This window comes from Aethalodelphis obliquidens, unplaced genomic scaffold (genome assembly GCF_003676395.1).
Source record: "Aethalodelphis obliquidens isolate GAN/ISIS:26980383/991018 unplaced genomic scaffold, ASM367639v1 scaffold56, whole genome shotgun sequence".
NCBI classification, from domain to species: Eukaryota; Metazoa; Chordata; class Mammalia; order Artiodactyla; family Delphinidae; genus Aethalodelphis; species Aethalodelphis obliquidens.
This window is the reverse complement of record NW_020838000.1, coordinates 10,758,236-10,778,365: the sequence shown is the minus strand read 5'-3', so window position 1 is coordinate 10,778,365 and position 20,130 is coordinate 10,758,236. Positions and strand designations below refer to the sequence as shown.

Genomic DNA, 20,130 nt, shown 5'->3' with positions numbered 1-20,130 from the left:
TCAACTCACCTCGCTCCACCTCGCACTCAGGGGAGGAGGCCCCGCTGCACTCACTGCGGGGGCCCAGCACCGGGAACATCATCCCGAATTCCGACAGGGACATGGGGCTGGGCAGGTCCAGGCTACCGGGCCTCACGGCTGCGGGGAACTGCTCGGGCATTTCCGACGGGCTCGTGGGACCCGAGCTGAAGCTGGACACGGACTGGGTCTCCGAATCATCTTCAGACACAAAGGTGCTGCAGTTGTCATCTTCGAAGGCCTCGGAGGCCACTAGGAGGAGAGAGAATAGCCATCACCCAGGCCTGACAGACAGCCACCCAGTTCCTTACACGTCTCCAGATGCATCCACTGCAGGCAGAGCTAGACAGGGCTTGGCAGCTGCAGGGTCCAACCACCTGATCCCAGGATCCCTTCACCTTGCAGGGAAGCCGCTGGACCCCGTGGATACTCAGTGTCCTTACCAACACTTTCCAGCCCTGCCCTAGAAGTCAGCGTCACCAGACGCTGCCTGAAGGTGGAAGGTGAATTCAGCCACAGATCGGGGGTTTTATCCACCCCAGTCCCCGAAACAGATCCCCCCGTGCACAGGAAGAGGGCTGGCCTGCGTAACGCACCCTGAACCAAGCCAGCCAGGCTTCAGGGCTGCCTCCTTCCACGGGATGGGCAGCAGAAGCTGCTGGACGAGACGGCCCTGCGTGGAGTGTCTGCTGGGAGCATCTTCTGAGTAACCTGTGATCTCATAAAAGACGTGGCTCGGAGCCCAGCTAGATCACTACTGGCCACAGGAGAACACAGTTCCCTTACAGTGTTCTGTAGCTTGTGCCTCGTTTGTTTTGTGGACCATTATGACCAAGGCCCAGAGACACGTCATTCTCCCGGTTTGAAAGCCGCCTCAGCTTTGAACTATTTCCCCCTCAGCCCACACATGATCCCACGCCCCTTTCCTCCTCCCTCTGCTTTAAAAACAGCCTGTAGGATCCCTTAGATGATCATCCACGAGAAGTACTGTAATGCTGAGCACAGAAAATGGGCTCAGCTCTGAGTTCAAATCCCATCTCCACTACTTGCTGTGTAGCCTTGGTCAAGGTACTTAACCTCTCTGAGCTTCATGTTCCTCTCCACACAGGGTTTATGAGATGATGTATACTAAAGTACTCACATCACGGTTGCTCAAATTAGTTTTCCTTTTCTTTTACCTGGGGCCTGGCACTTGAATGTTTATTGGCTGAATTAAGGAACACCCAAGGGCGGAGTGTGGGGAAGGGCCAACGGCCATCATTCCACAGAAAAGGCAGAGAAGGATGTGTGCAGAGACAGTGCTGGGGGGTGGTTTCTGGACTGACATAGAGGGATCCACCACAACCCTCTGTATCCATTTCCCAGGGGTGGTCCTTGGAAAACAGGTCCCCAAGGACAGACACATGTGCAGTGACCACTGGAGGCCGGCGCTCCTTCATTTAATCCTGACGACCGCTCTCTCTGTAGTGGACGGCAGGGACCTTCACGTGCCCCCCACTTTACAGGGGAAGAAACAGACAGGAAGTTACACCCTAGCCCATGTCATGTACTAGTCATAGTGGGAAGGTCAGGACTTGAATCAAATCTGATTCCCAAGTCCCTATTCCAGACGACTCTTCTTCCCTGCGGGACTTCTCAGAGCCTTCAATGCCCTAACACGTACTTGGAATGTCAGGAGTGAACGTGTAACATTTCCCAAACATATCTAACCACAGAATCCTGACTCTGAGGATGCTCAGTAGCATCTTGGTGAACACAGTGTCCCACCAATGGGGGAGGCCCCAGGAAGCAGGCCGCACTAGCTGCACATGTGCCCCTGACTCACCAGAAACAGCGTCAGGCTCGGGCTTGCGCCCCGACAGGTCCTCGGCAGCCGGGCTGCCCCCCTCGGCCCCGACACCGCACCCACGGGGCCCCATGGCGCTGGAGCGCCGCCGCTCGTGGATCTCGTCGGAAATCGTCTCCAGGTTCCTCAGGGCCGTCTTGTACTCGCCCTTCGCCAGGGCCAGCTTGGCCTGCAGTTCGTCCACCGTCTTCTTCAGCTGCTGCTCGGGAGAAAGGGAGACTCTGTGAGTGAGGCCACCCCCGCCGGCCTGGCGATGCTCTTGAGTGACGGGTTCAAACATTTGCGCCCATCACTCTACCCTCAAGACACGACTGGGGCCCTGATCCCCTTCCACAGCTCTCCACGCAGCAGATATGAGAGCAGCCACCACCCCGCAACTCCCAGCCAGGTGACAACTTGAGCTCTATACCCAGGAGGAACCCCTGGGAATAAGCCCATCAGGGAAGCAGCAGTGGGAGTCAAGTTCCCACAGAAGTCCCACACTCCAGCCATCTGATTCGGGAGCTGTGGTCCTCACACTTGAGGTGCATCAGGACCCCCTGGAGGGTGTGTTAAAACCCAGATGGCTGGGCCCCGCCTGCAGAGCCTCTGTTCAGTCGGTCTGGGGCGGGACTGGGAATCTGCACTGCCAGCAAAGCTCCCGGGCCCTGCTGAGAACCACTAACCAAGTACAATATGGAAAGTGACTGAAGCAGGTTCAGAGGGCGGCAGAGAGCACTAAGGACGCAGCAAGACCACTCTGAAGGCTGAAGGCTTGGTCAAGAATGTGTCCCCCTCACTGGCAGCCATGGGGCCATTTGAAAGCCCACTACAGAAAGGGGGGCTTTGAGGGCAGAAAACTCCGATCTGCTTCAAAGCCAAAGGCCACACGTACCTCAAGCTGCATGTAGTACTTCGCCTTGAGTTCAAAGTAAGGCCTGTAGAAGACAGGAAGGAAACCTATAAGAGCACGATAGCAGTGCCCCCAAACAACTCCACGGGGTGTCCAGGGGGCAGTGGCTGCAGCTGGCCAGGCCATCCTCCAGCATTTACTCAGCTCTGATGAGCCATGAGATAAGGGGGTGCTCCCAGCTCCTGGGCCTGACGGATACAGACACTCCCCCAGGGCCAAGCTGCCAGAAGGCCTATCTCAAGACACGGGAAACCCACACATAGGAACACGTATCCCAGGGCCCCAAACCCTGGCTCACTGTCCTCTCTGGGGGGGCTGTTCAAGGCCACATAGGGTGTGCCCAGCAGCTAAGGTGGCCCAACCTCCTCTCCTAGGGATGCCTAGCAGATGAGGCTGAGAAGAAGCTGCCTCAACACACACCGGCTCTGCCGAGTTCATCCAGGGAAGGGAGAGGCACCACCGTCCCTCACTGAGGACAGCAGGGCCACCACAGGGACAGGGGCTCAGGTCGGCCTCCTGGATTCTGTGCCGGACTAGGGGGACCGGACAGTGTGCTGACCCAGCCAGGTCACGGGCAAGAGAGAGGACAAGAAAGGCCAACATTCTACGGGTTGTGGGTTCTGGGTCAGCGGGAAGACGCTGGCTCTTTCAGGAACTCGGGTGTCTGAGCATGAGGAGTTGACAATACTTTATTCTTGAGCCCTTCACCCTCCATGAGCTCGGGGTCTGTCTCTGGCTGTGGGGTCTAGGCCATTCCAGGTCCTATATCTTTGCTTGGAGGCCCAGCAACCGTGAGTGAAGCCGGGGTTAGTCCCCAAGATCACTGTCATATGACAACATATAGGAGTGGTAGTGAGAAAAGCGGAAGAAAACCTCCATTGAAACCAGTCTTCCCAACACATTAAAAAAAAATAATTCCTTTGGGCCCATCTGTGTGTGTCAGTAATAAGATGAACTGTGCTTTCAGTGCTGTTTTATGGCCTACCTTTATTACATATAAATATTATGAACATATTTATATACTAATGAAGACAGAATCTGTGTCATTATTTTAACTGCTCTAAACTATTCCAGTGTTTGGAAGTGTCAAGACTTATTTAACCAAAGACTATATTGTTGGACAAATTAACTGTTCCTAGTGTTTGGTATTATAATAACAGGGAAGAGCAAAATCTGACTCCATGTTGGATCTGTTTCTTTGACTTTAACCTTTGCTTTTCATTGCTTTTGTTATTATAATCATACATAATGGCCTGCCTCAGGAAACCCTGCCCCTCTGCCTGAATATTAAAGTACCTTTGTTCAGCTCACAGGGAGACAATCTGACCCTGCCCACCTGAGAATGGAGGCAGAAAAGAAGAAATTAACACAACCCCTCCCTGATGCTGGCCAAGCCAGGCACAACCAATGGCCTTTATATTTTACTTCCTCACTTCCTCCCCCTCTCTGTTCTATAAAAGAAACTGGCATCCAGACCCCGAAAAGATGGTTTTGGGGGACACCAGTCCTCCATCTTCTCAGTCTGCCGGTTTTCTGAATAAAGTCGTATTCCTTGCCTCAACACCTCATCTCCTGATTTATTGGCCTGTCGTGTGTTGAGCAGAGTGAGCTTGGACTTGGTAACATTATAAGAAACTTTTGAAATAAATATCCTGTGAAAAGAAAGAAAGAAAGAAAGAGAGAGAGTGTGAGAGTGTGAGAGTGTGTGAGAGAGAGAGAGAGAGAGGGAGAGAAGGAGAGAGGGAGGGAGGGAGAGAGGGAGAGAGGGAGGGAGGGAGGGAGGGAGGGAGGGAGGGAGAGAAGAGAAAGAAAGAAAGAAAGAAAGAAAGAAAGAAAGAAAGAAAGAAAGAAAGAAAGAAAGAAAGAAAGAAAGAAAGAAAGAAAGAAAGAAAGAAAGAAAGGGAAAAGGAAAGAAAAGAAGAAAGAAAGAAAAAAGAAAAAGGAAGGAAGGAAGAAAGGGAAGGAAGGGAGGGAGGGAGGAAGGAAAGGAGGAAGGAAGAAAAGGAGGAAGGGAGGAAGGGAGGAAGGAAGAAAGAAAAGTAACCAGTCTTGCTCCACTTCATCAGCTCTTGGTCTACAAGGATGTGTATTATGTACCTAGTTCATCCCATTGTGCTGACAGGTAATGAGGGACAGGGCCTCATCCACACCATCGGCCACAGAGCCAAGGGCACGCCCTGAGTTTCCCAAAGCCCAGCCCCAGCCCACGGGCCAGCTAATGGTTTGCTCTTGAAATTCCTCTTCCTGTGCTCCCAGGTCGGAGCAGCCCCACCCCTGGGGGGTTACAGGTAGCCTGGGCAGGGGGCTCTGGTGGGGCAGGCCACAGAAAAGGTTGAGAAGATGAGGAAGAGGAAACGAGCAGCAGTCCAGGGACCCGCTTGCCCAGGCTCACTTGGACTTGTTGATAGCTCGCTTGAGTTTCTTCTCCAGCTGCCGCATGCGGCCCATGGCCGCATTGTACCTGGCTGCCGTCTCCTTGTGCACCAGCTCGCTCCTTGTCTTGGTCTGCTCCGCCTCCATGACCTTCAAATGACAGCAGAGGTCAGCCCAGCCAAACCCAGAACGGTCCCTTGTTGGGGTATTACTTATGTCATGTAAAAAAACTAGGAATTTGGGATTCCCATATACACACTACTATATATAATAAACAAGGACCTACTGTAGAGCACAGGGAACTAAACTCAATATCTTGTAATAACCTATAAGGGAAAAGAATATGAAAAGAATATATATGTATAAAACTGAATCACTGTGCTGTACACCTGAAACTATCACAACATTGTAAATCAACTATACTTCAATAAAATGTTTTTAAAATAAACGAAAAAAATTATTTGAGGAAATTAGTGGGCAGACTAAGATTAAATGAACTTCCAAAGAGAACAGGATTATTTTTCCCTATTCATCTATTCTGGAAAAATCACGTCAGATCAGATGAAACAGATCGGCTGAGGCAATGAGCAGGAAAGAAGAGAGGGAAAAACAAAAAATCAGAGGGAAAAAAAAAATAAACATTCTCGGATTCAGTTGACGTCCACTTCTTCTGAGTAGCCACCATGGGTACCTCCTGTTCTCACCTGGGGTCAGGGACTGAGGGGCAGGCAGGCGGCACCAGCGGGAACTCAGACGTCAGGGACCTGGGAGCCCTACAAAGCCAGGTATGTGCGCATCAGGACGGCAAGGCAATGGTGACCTCAGCTGTTCGGCCCCTTCCCAAATATCCTGAGTTAGCTGGTGGACAAGAATCCAGGATCCAGAGGGTCAAACTGAACAGATTCTGGGGTTTACAAAAATTTGTGACCAGGTGACCAGTCAGTGTTCTGGTGGGAGATTCTGGTTTTAAAAATGAGCTCAAGGGGGCTTCCCTGGTGGCGCAGTGGTTGAGAGTCCACCTGCCGATGCAGGGGACGTGGGTTTGTGCCCCGGTCCGGGAGGATCCCACATGCCACGGAGCAGCTGGGCCCGTGAGCCATGGCCGCTGAGCCTGCGCGTCCGGAGCCTGTGCTCCGCAACGGGAGAGGCCACAACAGTGAGAGGCCCACGTAACACACACACACAAAAAAAAAATGAGTTCAAAACCCAACAATCAAGGGCCCTCCATGGCAGCTCAAAGGCACATTCCTAGAAACAGGGACAGTGTTGGTTCTCTCCCCCATCACCTAAAAAGCATCAGAACAAGGCCAGCTGGGAGGAGAGATGATGCAGGAGATAAACAGCAGTTTAGGCCACATCAGCGGCTCACAACTTCCTTCTCATCTTTTACTTACAACTCACCCAAGTGTTATGGGATGAACTGGAAAGGCAGCAGTGAGGTGGGGCGAGAGGGCCATGCTTTATTTTACCCAAAGAGCAGCAGGGAGGAGACCCAGCAGGACAGTTGCAGGAGGACACCACCCAGGAGGAAGCCAGCGGTCCATCACCCCCTCCAGGCAACAGCCACAGTCAGCCCGGGGAAGTTTACTTATGCACTTATAATAAGGGGTTTTTTAAGTGTCAGGAAAAATTCTGAAAGACTTCGATATGAGCATAAAACGACTGGGTGTCCTGTCCTGTCTGGGTGTCCTGCCCCCTTCCAGGTTATCTCTGCCTTTCGTTGTCTTGGAGCTATTTTATGACCCTGTAAGTTGGGGAAAACTGATAAATGATTCTTACCCCTAGAAATGAAGATTGTGTCCAGTAGAGATGCATTTGATTATTGATTGCCCTGTAAATATTGACCAATTCTGTATCTTGTAAATTCATTTCAGCATTCCTAAACTTCTGTATGAGTGTGTTTTTTGAATTCTCCTTTGAAAGAGCTGTAACATCTTATTAGTTCCATCCTTAATGAGTTAAATAAAATCTTTGACAGGAGAACACTTCATACTTATCAGAGTTCACCCTTTACCTTCTTTAAAATGTATATTTTTTAACAATTTTTTTTTGTTGTTTTCTGTTTTTTGTTTTTAACAATGGTTTTAATGCTTGAGATACTTTTAAAAACAGAATTAAAACAAAGTCAGAGAATGGAAATAGGGAAGTGAGACAAGCTGGCACGTGGTGACAGGCTTGCTAAAATGACCTCTCAATCAAGACCAAGGGGCTCCGGAGAACCCTTCCCCTTGGCTTCTAACACCAAAGATGTCACAGTGACATAAAATGCACTCGAAACCTCCCCAGCTTGGTCACTTAGGGAAATGGTAGTAACTCTTCAGTCTTGTCTTAAATCTTAATCTTTAAGGATTCACTGGTGTAACCTTTATGAACACACAAAACCCAAGCATATCAGACAGATGAAGGCAACCTATTGTGATCTGTTCCACTGCAAGAGGATTCAATGCAGGGTTCACCTTTAAGGACCAGTCTGAAAGCATTTTAAATAGACGATCTACAAAAGCTCTAATCTCAGGCTACAATACAGAGCATTCCCTGCAAGAAGCAGGGCTCTCACCGACTGCACACAGGCCCTTTGTCTTCCCTGGCCCTTCGTCTGCAAAAATCTTCCTAAAATTAAACACTTGGAAGGCTCCAAGCACTTGGAGACATTGCCAGCGCAGAGTGAGGCAGCAGCAAGGACGCCGTCCCGATTCACCCCCACCAGTCCATCTACCATCCCCCGTCCCAACCCCCCCCCGACCCCACGTGCACATAACCCCCTGCTCTCGCAGGAGAGTCTCCACTCCGCTTCCCGCCTCTAGGGAGAAAGTCCCCAAGCAGGTCACCTTGGTTACGTCTCCTAGGTAACCAAGCAGCCCCTGAAACATGGAACCAGCTGTGAACTGTGTGCCCAGGGGTGGGAAAGGAATGTGGGGATAAGGGCGGATGCTGGGAAGGTGGAAGCCACAAATGGAAGCACAACGCAGATGTCCGTGCAGACCTCAAGGTGGCCAGACGCACGTGCAACCCAGCCCTGGGGCGCCAGCGCCCAGACCTCTGCGAAGGCTGGGCTGACAGATAATTGGCCTGGACTCTGGGCCCCTGAACCCCCGATCAGCACCACGCTCTTCAGTTTACCACCAGCATATTCAACTCAGAGCTGCGTACTCTGATTAAGCACCTACTGCGTGCACAGAGCACACTGGAGACCAAACCCGGACCGCCAGCCTCACGGGGCAGACGCCCAGCAGCACCGCGCTACTCAGGCAGCTGGGATCCAGGCTGTCGGGGCCACCGGGCCCAGGGGCGTGGGTGGGGACCGGCAGCAGAGGCTGCGCTGGGGGGCTCGGTGCGGGGTGCTGGGGGAAAGGGCGTGGGCGGGGAAGCACCTAGGGCTGGGGGTGCTTAGCAGAGCCACCTGTCCACCCTCCGCGGGCAGCGCTCAGCTTCCCGCCTCCTTCCCCAGAGCAGGCAGGCTCCCGGAGAAATCACTATCTGGGCACCAACAGCCCTGGGACCCTCTTCCCTAGGGGGACCATGTCCCAGGGCTGACCCACGGGCTCTGTGCTAACCTCTGGGTGCACTGGCCTCTGCGGATTCTAACGACTAAGAAGTCAGCATCCCTGGGGTTCCCAAAACCCACAGACACACGCTCCTACCCCGCCCCCCGGGCCGGCTCCAAACGCCCAAGGACTGACCACCCGCTGCTGCCCAATGGGAGGCTTTGAGGCCCCAGGCGTGAGGCCTGAGTGACCAGAACAGCCGCAGCACCACGGCCCAGGCAGGCAGCAGGTAGCGGGCCCTGGAGAAAGCATGTGGGGAGGCCACCGCTGGTGCTCGGGACCCTGAGAAGCCACAGGCCTCCCCCTGGGTCAGCAGAATAGACAGAATGGGGCCCAGAAGTGCTGACGGGCCCCCTCCCGGGAGCCACAGGGCAGCCCAGGCCCTCTGCTCACAGCAACACACAGAAGATGCTCAAACAGATACTTCCTACAGGGACACCAACGGGCACTGCCAGCCAGGCTGGGTCCCCTGCCGGCAGAATGAGCTCAACCGACCAGGAGACGTCCAGCCAGCCCGGCTCCTCCGTCTCACATTCAGCTCTCCCAACCTTGAGGCCATCCACCCTCATGCCCAACATCCCGGAGCTAAGAGCAGGGTCCTCCGCTCCCGAGAAGGTGGCTTCACGGTCTCCTCAGATCCTCGGCCCATTCAGGCTGATTTCTGATTCCTCCTGCAGCCCTGGGTACACAGGGCCAAGGAGGTAGCTTCCCAGGTCCTTGGGCGACAGGTGGTACACGCCCACCAGCACAGAAAAGTTGGCCATGTGCATCCCAGGGCTCAGATCCATGCCCCCAGGGCCTTCCTCTCCAGGAGCTGCTGGTCCCTGACAGTTCATGCCTCCCCACACCTCCTCCCTAGAAGGGCTGCTCCGCGGCCAAACCGGGTGAAGCTGGAGGGGCCTCAGCTGCCTAAAGCCCAAGTGGGAGCAGCAGGGATGCCACGTCCCCAGTAAGGCCACTCAAGTGCGTCGCGGCTTCCAAAGCCCTGCTGATCCCAGCTCTGAGTGCAGAACTGTTCCTCTGTCCCTGACCGGGGCACTGCATGTGGCCTAACAAGACAGACCCCGGGGCTCCAGCGTGGCTCCAAGTGGGGCTGCCCGCTGTCACCCTAAGTCTGAAGGAACAGAAGGGACACACGGATGGCCTCAAGTAAGGAATGTGGGGACCCCAGGGTCCTTCCACTGTGCCTGGGCTAGAGGTCACACAGCCCAAAGCACTGCCACTTCCTCAAGACAGCCTGGACCTTTCTGAGCTCTGCATCTTTCTCTAGACTCTCACGTGGCAGTTTCTTCAGGAGAAGAGGGTGAGATGACGCTCCCTTCTCCTGAAGAAACAGGCTTCCTGGAGGATCTAGAAGTCAGCCAAGGTCGGGGACATATTCCAGGCTGTTCACTGTCTTTGTCCAGCAGCACTCAGGAAGCCGAGCGTGCCAGGCCCGCGTGGCCCCGGGAGCATGCTCAGTCAGAGCGTGGCTCACAGCAAAGCCACACGTGAGCGTCTGTACCATCCGTCACATCCCTGGAGTGTGCCCCCTCCAGGCTGGATTTCTCAGTGACACGGGGACATGGTCGAGGACAGCTCTGCCAAGGGCTCTGTCTCTTGCTAGTGTCATTTCCAATTCTGCTTTTCCCCATCAGCAGGTCAAGGAGCAGCATCTGAGGCCCATAAAACTGGGGAGGAACCTAGGGAAGAGGAACGGCAGCCCCAGGGTGGAAATCCTGGCCTGTGACCCAGAAAATCTGCTCAGCTGCAGGCGTTACACCCCCATGACTAAGAAACTTTCAGTGACCTCAGTGACAGCACACATCAGATGACCCTCCCCGGGACCTCAGGGGCCCCATGCGATGTCAGGAGGTCCAGGGCCGTTTGGTACAGCCCCACAAGTTGCACACTGCACAACCCCAAGAAGCGCCATTCCCAAAGACTGGTGTGAATGGTGCTTCTGGAGTCATGGGATGTGGAGGTCTTGAGGATGCCTCTCCCGGACTGCCACTCACCATCCACTTATGGTCCCAGGACTTAAAGAGTAGAAGGAAAAAAAAAAAAAAGCAGAAACCCATTTTGTTCTTTTTTAAAGGACAGATTAAGTGATTTCTGAATGATTCTGACTAGCTTGATTTGGGTCTTGTTTGGGGTGGACGAAGGGCAGGAAAGAAAGGCAGGCCTTCAGCTAATTTCTTGCAAGGAGCTACTCTAATTTTTTTTTTATCTTGTCCTTTTCATTCTGTCAGGCTGTGGCTTGTAAATTTCCAAGATTTCCAACCTCCCCTTTGGCGTTTCCCCAGTGGACCCAGGAAAGCTGTGTTTGGCTCTCCCAACATCGTGTTCACTAGGTGGCAGGAGGCCCCAGGCCACACAAGCCCGGCCGGGAGCCCGGGGTTCAGGGGAGGTGCTACAGAGTCGACCCGCATTTGACACCAAGTCCAAGCCGTTTGTGTGTCAGGCATTCCATTGAAGGAAGCACAAGGCCATCTTTAATTATCAGGTCCCCCAGGACTTGAGCCACCGTGGCAGGTGACATTGAAAAGGTTCTCTTCCAGCCCCGCAGGCGGCCTCTCAGGGAATCCAGACTAGCTCCCACCCCCTACATCACCCTTCATCCAAGGACTCACCCACCTCCCCACAGCGAACCAGCTGGAGGAGGGGAGGAAAGAGGTGACAAGTCCACCTATACCCACCACGTCCGATTCTCAGCAATATGGCCAGAGGGCAGCTCGTGGGAGCTGGTAAAGGGCCAAACAATGATGGCACCAAACCTAGGAGTCAAAGCCCACTTCCTGTGCATACACTGGTTCCCCAGACCCCAGCCCAGCCCGAAGGCCAGCCTGCGCACCCCCTGTATTCTGGCCTCATCTGCCATGGCCCCCGCTTCTCACCAACTGGCACCCACCCCTGAGTCCAGGCTCCGCAAGTAATCAAGGTCCTCCACCCCGGGCTCCAAACCCAGCCAGTCCCCTGGGACTCAGAGGGAGGGGACTCTGGAGAACGATCGGGTCCCTCGGGAAAGCCCCATCCACAGTCAGGACCGTCAGGGGTGATCTGAACCAGACAAACCTCAAACGACAGGGAAGGGGCAGGTACGCCTGTCACCGGGTGACTGTCATCGCAGAGTACGGCTCAGTCCCACGCCCTCAGAGACCCCATGGAGATGACCGCCTGTGACGCACAACATGCCTGGGGGTCTGCTCGGGGAAACCAGCGGGGAGTCTGGGTCTGATGGGCACCTGCACCCCGAGGCCACAGGATCCCAAGGCGGACGCAAGCCCAGCCCCTCTCCCCAGCCCACGCCCACACGCAGACGCATGCCCCGCTCCCCCCCCCACCCCGGCCCACAGGCAGGCTCAAGGCAGAGGCGCGCACCCGGGCGTAAGCCCAGCCCGGCCCTGGTTCCACGGAAACGTTCCGCTGAGACTCATACCCTCTGGGTGGCGTGGTTCAGCATCTCCTGCCAGGCCGAGTCAAACTGCCGCTTGTCATCCTCCAGCAGCCGCTGCTCGGCCAGGGAGATGGTCTCCTTGGCGGCGCGGAGCACCTCGGTGGCCCTCTGGAAGTCCTGCGTGGCTCTCTGAGCTTCCAGCTGCGCCTGCGCGAGAGAGAAACCTCATGAGGCCTCGGACACAGCAGGGGCTCCCACTGGCTCATCACACCCTCCAGAAGGTGGGCGTCCCGAGGGCCTGGACGAGTCCAGTCCTTCTCTGCCTGGGCAGCCTGGGAACAGGCCGGGCACCTGCAGGTCTGTGTAGATGCTGGATGGGGGAGTGGAGGGTCTTCACAGCCCGGGACCCAACATACCAGATAAACACGCAGGCTCTGGGTCAGAGTTAGAGGCAGCGAACTGGCCCATCCGTGCTGGGTACAGTGTCAACCGTGGCCCTTCAAAGAGATGATCTCATTTGCTAATGAGACCAAGGGTATCAGTGTCTCCAGCAGCACCCCTGCCCAGACACATGGTTCAGCTCATAGCACGTGAGAATCAGAAAAGCCCCGGAGATTACTGTCCAACAGCGTCATTCTGAGTGGGAACCGTGGCTTCCACAGGCCAGGGCCGTCCCTGAGCTCACGCGGCTGGACCAGACTCCAGCCGCTCCGAGGCCCAGCCTCCCCGTGCCGGTGACCCTGCGGGACAGGCCCCCACTCAAATCACACGCGCCGACACCTGCGATGGGTGGGGGGAAGGCCCTGATCGTCACGATGCTGTCCCTGCTTTCAGGGAACTTCAAGTGGGAGAATCAACAGAAGCGGCAGCAGAGCCCCGTTAGCCTGGACTATCGGGAACATGAAACGTCACTGATCCAAACTGAGTGTAAAACACCCCACATTTTAAAGTCTTAGAACAAAAAGAGAATAGCGATCTCCTTTATAATGACCAGGTTGATTACATGATGAAATGACAATATTTTGTACCTAAGGGGTTAAAATATATTATTTAAAACTAATTCCACCTGCTATTTTTAAATCTTTTACTGGGACTAGAAAATTGTAAGTCGCATAGTTGACTCGCATTCTGTTGTTTCCATTCAGTAGAAACGCATCCCCCAGGAGTGGGCCATGAGGTTGCACCAGAAATTTGCAGCAAATCCTTGTCACTGCTCTCAGCAGGCCCACCTTGAACTCCCCGCCAGGGTTCAGGCCAGCCACTGCCAGATGCTGGGCCGCTGCAGCCTCCCACTCACCCCTGGCTAACCGGATCCCTCAGTCAGTTGCATAAACTGGGGCACACCCCCGAGGCAGTCCCTGGGATCCAGGGGGTGGGTGGAACATCTGGGCCCACACCCATTCCCAGAGTGAGTCTCACGTGACTGAGAGGAAGTCTTCAGATACCACAGGCCAAGGACACTTTTCAAAGGCAGTTGAGAGGAACAAAATCAGACTTGGAGCCCATCAGCCCCCAGGGTGAGGGACAGCTGTGTGACCCCTCGGTGCCCCCTCCATCTTTTTGATCGTGTAACTGCGGGTCACACCCGACCCGACCCTTAGGTAACAACTACCTGGTCAGGGAGCCGAACTGGGGAGGGAGTGGACATTCAGAAGTACCAGAGGGAGGGGACACGAAGGAGAAATTTCTTCCCATGGAGGGAATCCAGGACGGCTTCTTAAATGAGGATGATCCCGAACTGAGGGCTGGAGATGGGGATGATCTGAAAATGCGGGTTGGTGGGGGGCCTGGAGGAAGCAGAGTTATGAAACAGTGTCTGTAGGAGGCTTGACAAAGGCTCCCATCAAGGTTTCAAAAGGGAGTCAAGGGCTTCCCTGGTGGCACGGATTCGTGCCCTGGTCCAGGAAGATCCCACATGCTGCGGAGCAGCTGGGCCCGTGAGCCATGGCCACTGAGCCTGCGTGTCTGGAGCCTGTGCTCCTCAACGAGAGAGGCCACAATGGGGGGGGGCCCCCGAAGAAAAAAAAAAAAAAAAAAAAAAAAAAAAAAAGGGAGTCCAGAACAGAGGCTGTGAATGAATGCCAGGCTAAAGCTTCCACCAGGGGACCTGCCTGCTGCAGACCCACTGTGTGGCCCTGGGACCACACAGGTGTGCCTCAGGGACACAGTGGGGACCAGGGGCCGCCCTCTAGGACAAACCACTGAGAAGACAGCACCACCTGCTGTCAGCAGCACACTCACTGCTCCAGAGCCCGAGCTCCAGGTCCACCGTGCTTCTCCAGTGTGAGGAGAGCCCTCGGGAGCCCTCCACCTGACCAGACGTGCTGGAGGGCACCTGGCACTGCGAAGTCGCCCCATGCTGAACCACAGACCACCTAGAGGCTTCAAACCAGGACCATCAGACCATAATTAACCCCACAGGATTCTAACATTTTCTAAGAAGGGATCTGTGTTTAAGGAAATTTTAGTATTTCAATTCAGCCACGTCTCCCTGCCTGAGTAATGAAGCTTTTCTTTCTTCAGACAAGCCAAAAACAGATGCCCTCATGGGAACCTTCTGAAATGTGGCTGCCGTGACCCAGACCCAGCCCCTCCTGACCCGCTGCTATGCATCTGCTGTGTTCCAAATAAGGGAACCAGATCCCTACAAAGAGGGAGAAGAGGATGCCCATCTGAAGTGCCCTGTAGAACATGCTCTCTTTTGAGTCCCTGGGGAGTTTCTGAAGTTTCCTCAAGGCTCTGTCCCTCTTGTGGTATCAGAAATGTGCTTTCCTTGTCATATTGTGGATCCTGCTAATATGAGGGTATGGTATACATTTAACCCAGATGGCATCTCTCCATCACTTATCCCCTCACTCATTCATTCATTCAAGTAAGTGCTGGACACGTGTTCTATACTCACTGTCTATTCACTGCATCCTTCTGGGAAATAGAGCCCCCATGTCTCCAGGTGAGGCAATGTCCCAGCTAAAACCTACTTCCCAGCTGTCACTAACTTTTAGCTAATGAGATGTAAATAGATATTGAGTGAGGCTTGTACCCCTGTTACTAACCTTGTTGCTAACTTTTAGCTAGTACTCCTCTTACTAACTTTTAGCTAACGAGATATAAATAGATACTGAGCGAGACTTTCAGGAGAGCTCCTTTGTCTTTCCATCTGTGATATTAATATGACAGCTGGTGCTTCAACAGCCTTTTTGGATCATGAGGCAACTCTTAAGGATGAAGGAACAGTAAATTAGGTCCCTGCCGTGAACTGACTTTTTACATGACAGACAAAATAAAGTCTCATATTCAAGCCAGTGTTATTTGGGGATTTTCTGTTATGTTCCGCCAAATCTAAACCTAAATGATAACACATCTTCCACTCCACACAGCTGGGCTATTCTGTAAACCTGATAGATGTGACTATAGCAGCCCGCATAGACTGGTCAGATCTCCCTCAACTTCTTTCAGGCTGCTCAGAGCCTAGTTTATAACTGTTAAGCCCAAGGAAACAACTTTGGGGCTTCCTAAAGAACCCCAAAGCACATGGCCTGTTTGTAAGGCATTTCATAAAACATTTTCTAAACCCACACACACAAGGAAGGACCAGGCGGGTGCACACAATGTGGGGAGGGGAGCATGCCATCGCCCACCCCCAGCAGGACACGAGCCGCTGGACATTGATGAGGCATCTCCTGGGCGCTGAGTTCTGGGGAGGAGGGGTTCACACCAACATAAAGGGTTCCAACTCAGTCGGGTAAACAGACACGTTCATTACAAACTCCAATTCAAGACAGACAGTGACAAGGGACTGGTGTAAAGCACATGGGAATGTTGGAAAGAGAGAGTGATTAGTCCAAGGTTTCTTAGGGGAGAGTTCTCGAAGCAGAGGGTGTCAGGCACCAGGCACCGTGGAGCACAGGAGGCATCCAAGAGCTCACACCCATGTCTAACCGAGGAGGCTTAACTCAGAGACTACTTCCCAGCCTCCTAACAGGAACACGTGACCTCGAAAATCAGAAGCCAACTTAGAGTCCAAGAAAAGAGCAGGCTGTATCTGGCTCTCACCATCACATGAAAGATGATACCTAGAAATTTTTAGCCCAGCCAACTAGGTTTTACCTTCAAACTCCAACAAAGGACCCAGGACCTGGTATTAATACATTATCTGAATAAGGGCACTACACTCCCGGGCTCCCCAAGTGCGCACACGGCCCAGCGGGGCTCACGCACGGCAGGGAAACCCAGTTAGCAAACCAGAGAGCTGAGGCCTGCCCGACACAGCGCTGAGGAGGAGACGTTAGCAGAACCAGGCTGGCGCTGTACAATGCAACACAGGAAAAAGGTGAAATATCTTCATGACTCGTGAACACTAATGGCTTTCACGGAAACAGCGCTATGGGGAGAGTGTTAAAAGGCTGCTTGTGAATGGATTTGATAAGTGGGTTCCCACGGTGTCATCAACAAAGGGGGAGAGGGTGGAGAGGCCGGCCACTGTCGAGGTCATGGCCACGGCCTTCACTCCACTCCACGCCAGCCCACAATCGGCCTCAGGAAGGAACAAAAGCACCCGGATGTTTGCGCTGGTTGCAACAGAGGTAGAAAGTGGAAGGAGGTTTGCAGGCCATCCAGTTCAACCCTCATTTTTCAAAGGAGGGCCCAGAGAAGCAAGGCCACCTGTTAAATATCACACAGCTACTTGGTAGCTGGCCAGAGCCAGGAAACCAGAGCCCCCAACCCTTGGTGGGGCTATTTCTGCTCTACAACAAGGTGCCTGCAACCTGGGTAACATTGCCAATGACATGATCGTGGGGCAAGTGGACAGTCTACCCATAAATACTACACAGCCAGAGGAGCTGTTGAGGGACCAAAGACCAGATAGCGGCTCAAACTGTGCAGGACTGCGCCCCTACCTGGGATTCACACCAGCCAGTGAGCTGCAGAAACTGAAAAAGAGTAGGGGTTGTGTCACTCGGCTGCCCAAAGCCATGCTCTAGCTAGGGGTAGCTCCAGATCACGCAGAAAGCCTGCAAGACGAGACTAACCCAGTACCTGACTCCTAACAAACCCTAAGTGTGGATTTAGATGATTACAAAGAAAATCATAGCAGCTACTGTTGGAGCATTTATTCTGAGTATAATACATAATAAGGCGTTCTGGGACACATCTCATTTAGATCTCATAATTACCCTGTGAGGTCGTCCAAGTGTCATCCCTACTTTAGAAAGGAGACCAAGGTCAGAAAGGTTAAAGAAGTTGCCCAAGGTTACACAGATAGCAAGGGTGGGTCAAGATTAAAACCCTGACCCAGTGCCTCCCTGCTAAGCTTCTACCAAATACCACCCACTGGGCTACACACTTCTGACCAAGAGGTGCTGGTCAAGCGAGCCTCTCACTGTCGTGGCCTCTCCCGTTGCGGAGCACAGGCCCCGGACGCGCAGGCTCAGCGGCCACGGCTCACGGGCCTAGCCGCTCCACAGCATGTGGGATCTTCCCGGACCGGGGCACGAACCCATGTCCCCTGCATCGGCAGGCGGACTCTCAACCACTGCGCCACCAGAGAAGCCCTTTTTTTTTTCTTACTTATTTGTTTATTTATATTTATTTATTTTTGGCTGAGTTGGGTCTTTGTTGCTGCGTGCAGGGTTTTTCTAGTTGCAGCGAGTGGGGGCTGCTCTTCGTTGCGGTGCGTGGGCTTCTCATTGCGGTGGCTTCTCTCGTTGCAGAGCACGGGCTCTTGGTACGCGGGCTTCACGGGCTCAGTAGTTGTGGCTCGTGGGTTCTACAGCGTAGGCTCAGTAGTTGTGGCGCACAGGCTTAGTTGCTCCACGGCATGTGGGATCTTCCCAGACCAGGGCTCGAACCCATGTCTCCTGCATCGGCAGGAGGATTCTTAACCACTGTGCCACCAGGGAAGTCCAAGCGAGGTCCCTCTTACTTCTCCTCCCTAATCACAGGGCCACACTGGCCACTGCTAAATACATGCGGACGGGTAGGGGGTTTGCAGGGAGAAAAGATGTCAGCCACCAAGGAGACCACGTTTCCCTTCCACAGAGTGCGAGTGAGGTGGGTAAGGGATGTGGGATCCCCGGTGTAAGAGCTGAGCGCTTTCCCAGTCAGGAGACGGGGAGCAGATGGTGGGGTCTATAGAGGCTGATGCTGAAAGCTCTCTGAGTGTGACCTCTCCTGCACCCCGACCCTGTTCCCTCACCTGCTCTTGGCAACAACTCGGACCCCACTCCCAGGGGAGCATGGGGCAGTCACAATTTCTCTTCTATCCAAACCACACTCCCATTCAGGTCAGAGGCCTCTGGATGGCTTTCCCTATTCGCTATGAACGCCTTTAGCACTTGAAACCCAAAGGGATTCTCTGGGTTTACTTAGGAACCAATGGGCTCCATCTGCACCCACCTCCCAGCGCTCGACGGGAACAATCACGGATCAACAGGAGGCTTCCGGAAACCTTGGGACACCTGGGCGTGAAATGAACATAGGGTGCCCCACTGCCTCCTGAAGAGGATCAGAAAGTCACCAGCCTGGGGAGAGCAGAGGCCGTCCAGAGCGTGAGGGCAGCAACGGCCCTTCGGGGGCCATGGGCCTCAGAGCACCACAGCGAGGCCCGCCTTCCATGGCCCGAGTGCTCTGGCTGGGATGACCCCACCCCCCAGGAGAGCAGGACGAGGTCAAGGTGCCTGCTGCACTGGACATCCGCTGGGCGGAAGCCCCCTGTCCTTGCCTGTTTAAAAAAAAGATACAATTTTGTCCTTGCCCCTTTACAGTGACTGTTGCATGTGCTGCTGGGAGAATCCATCCCCCAGCTAGAAGCTCATGAAGAAAAGCCACAGATGCCTCTCCGAGCCATCTCAGGAAGATCAAAGATCCCCAGCGAGGGAGGGATATCAGGATGAACATCAAAGTGGGCGGGAGACGGGTCATGTGTTCTCAGTTTCACTCAAGCTCTCGTTGTCCGCCAGTGTTCCGAGCAATCCCAGGGATGGGAAGTTGCCAGAGTCTGAGACTTTCAATTCTGAAAACTTCCTCCTTCCACGCCCTTTCAAGCCTGTCTGAGGTTAATGGAAGAATGGCCAGAGATGGGCATCGCCACCTTGACCCTGAGGATGTTCCGGACACAAACATTTTAATCAGAAGCATTTTCTGGAGAGAATGCCAAGAAGTCCATTTAGTTCCTTGATTATTTTTCATATCCAGTGTTCCTAATTATTTCATTTTTATTTAGTCAAAATTATTTTCATTAGGATCAGTTCTTTTCAATTTCAAATCAATTTGAGCCATTGAGCAGTTTCATCCACAAACTTTACTCATTATACAGCCTATGCCATGGAGTTTTCCGTTATTTCTGTCAAACTCAATTTTCCTGGACCAATTTTTTGCAGATCTAAAAATGTGTTGAACATATGGGACATCAATTTTTAATCAGTCCCAAATGTTACCATGTACAGTTTGAGCCGTTATCAGTTAATATTAAACTGTATAATATAAAACATATTAAACAATATATATTACAAATTACATGAAAGATCCATGGTGCGTATTTCTCATTAGAGAAATACGAGGAAGCCGTGAGCAGTCTTAAGAGACATCATACAGGGCCTGCAGCTGGTTTAGTGGAAGGCTCATCAATAAATCAGAATGTCAAGAGTCCCAAGGGATGAGAAAACATCAAGGTCAAATAGTTTTGCTCTGTCCTGGGGTTAAAGATGAGCTGTTTGAAAACAAAAATTAAAAAGCGTTTATCTGCTTCAAAATAATACAGAAGTGAGAGCTGGGGCGGTCAGGGTGTAGGAAGGTAAAGACAAAACAAGACTGGCCAATGGGTTAGTGATTACAGAAGCTGTGTGAAGGGTATATAGGGCTCCACTACACTACTTTGTATATAGGTGAAATTTCCAATAATAAAAAGTAAAGAAAAAAATGATTCTCATTTGCAGTTACCTACTTACTGTTCTCTAGATCTGCAGTGTCTTATGCAGGAGCCACTGGCCACAGGTGGCTGTTTACATTTCATTACAATGAAATAAATTAGGTTTTCAGTTACTTGGTTGCACCAGTCATATGTCAAGGGCTCAGGAGTCAC

At 53.0% G+C, this 20,130-nt stretch overlaps 1 protein-coding gene across 1 annotated transcript in view; it reads right to left on the bottom strand.

The window, feature by feature from the left end:
- SH3BP5 (SH3 domain binding protein 5) overlaps positions 1–20,130 on the bottom strand; it is a 79,900-nt gene that overhangs the window by 1,851 nt on the left and 57,919 nt on the right. The window contains exons 4-8 of the mRNA XM_027086595.1: positions 12,093–12,257; positions 5,149–5,279; positions 2,739–2,781; positions 1,844–2,063; positions 10–270 (exon numbers count right to left, since the gene is read on the bottom strand). Of these exons, the coding sequence (XP_026942396.1) occupies positions 10–270; positions 1,844–2,063; positions 2,739–2,781; positions 5,149–5,279; positions 12,093–12,257 (820 nt within the window). The remainder of the gene's footprint in view (positions 1–9; positions 271–1,843; positions 2,064–2,738; positions 2,782–5,148; positions 5,280–12,092; positions 12,258–20,130) is intronic.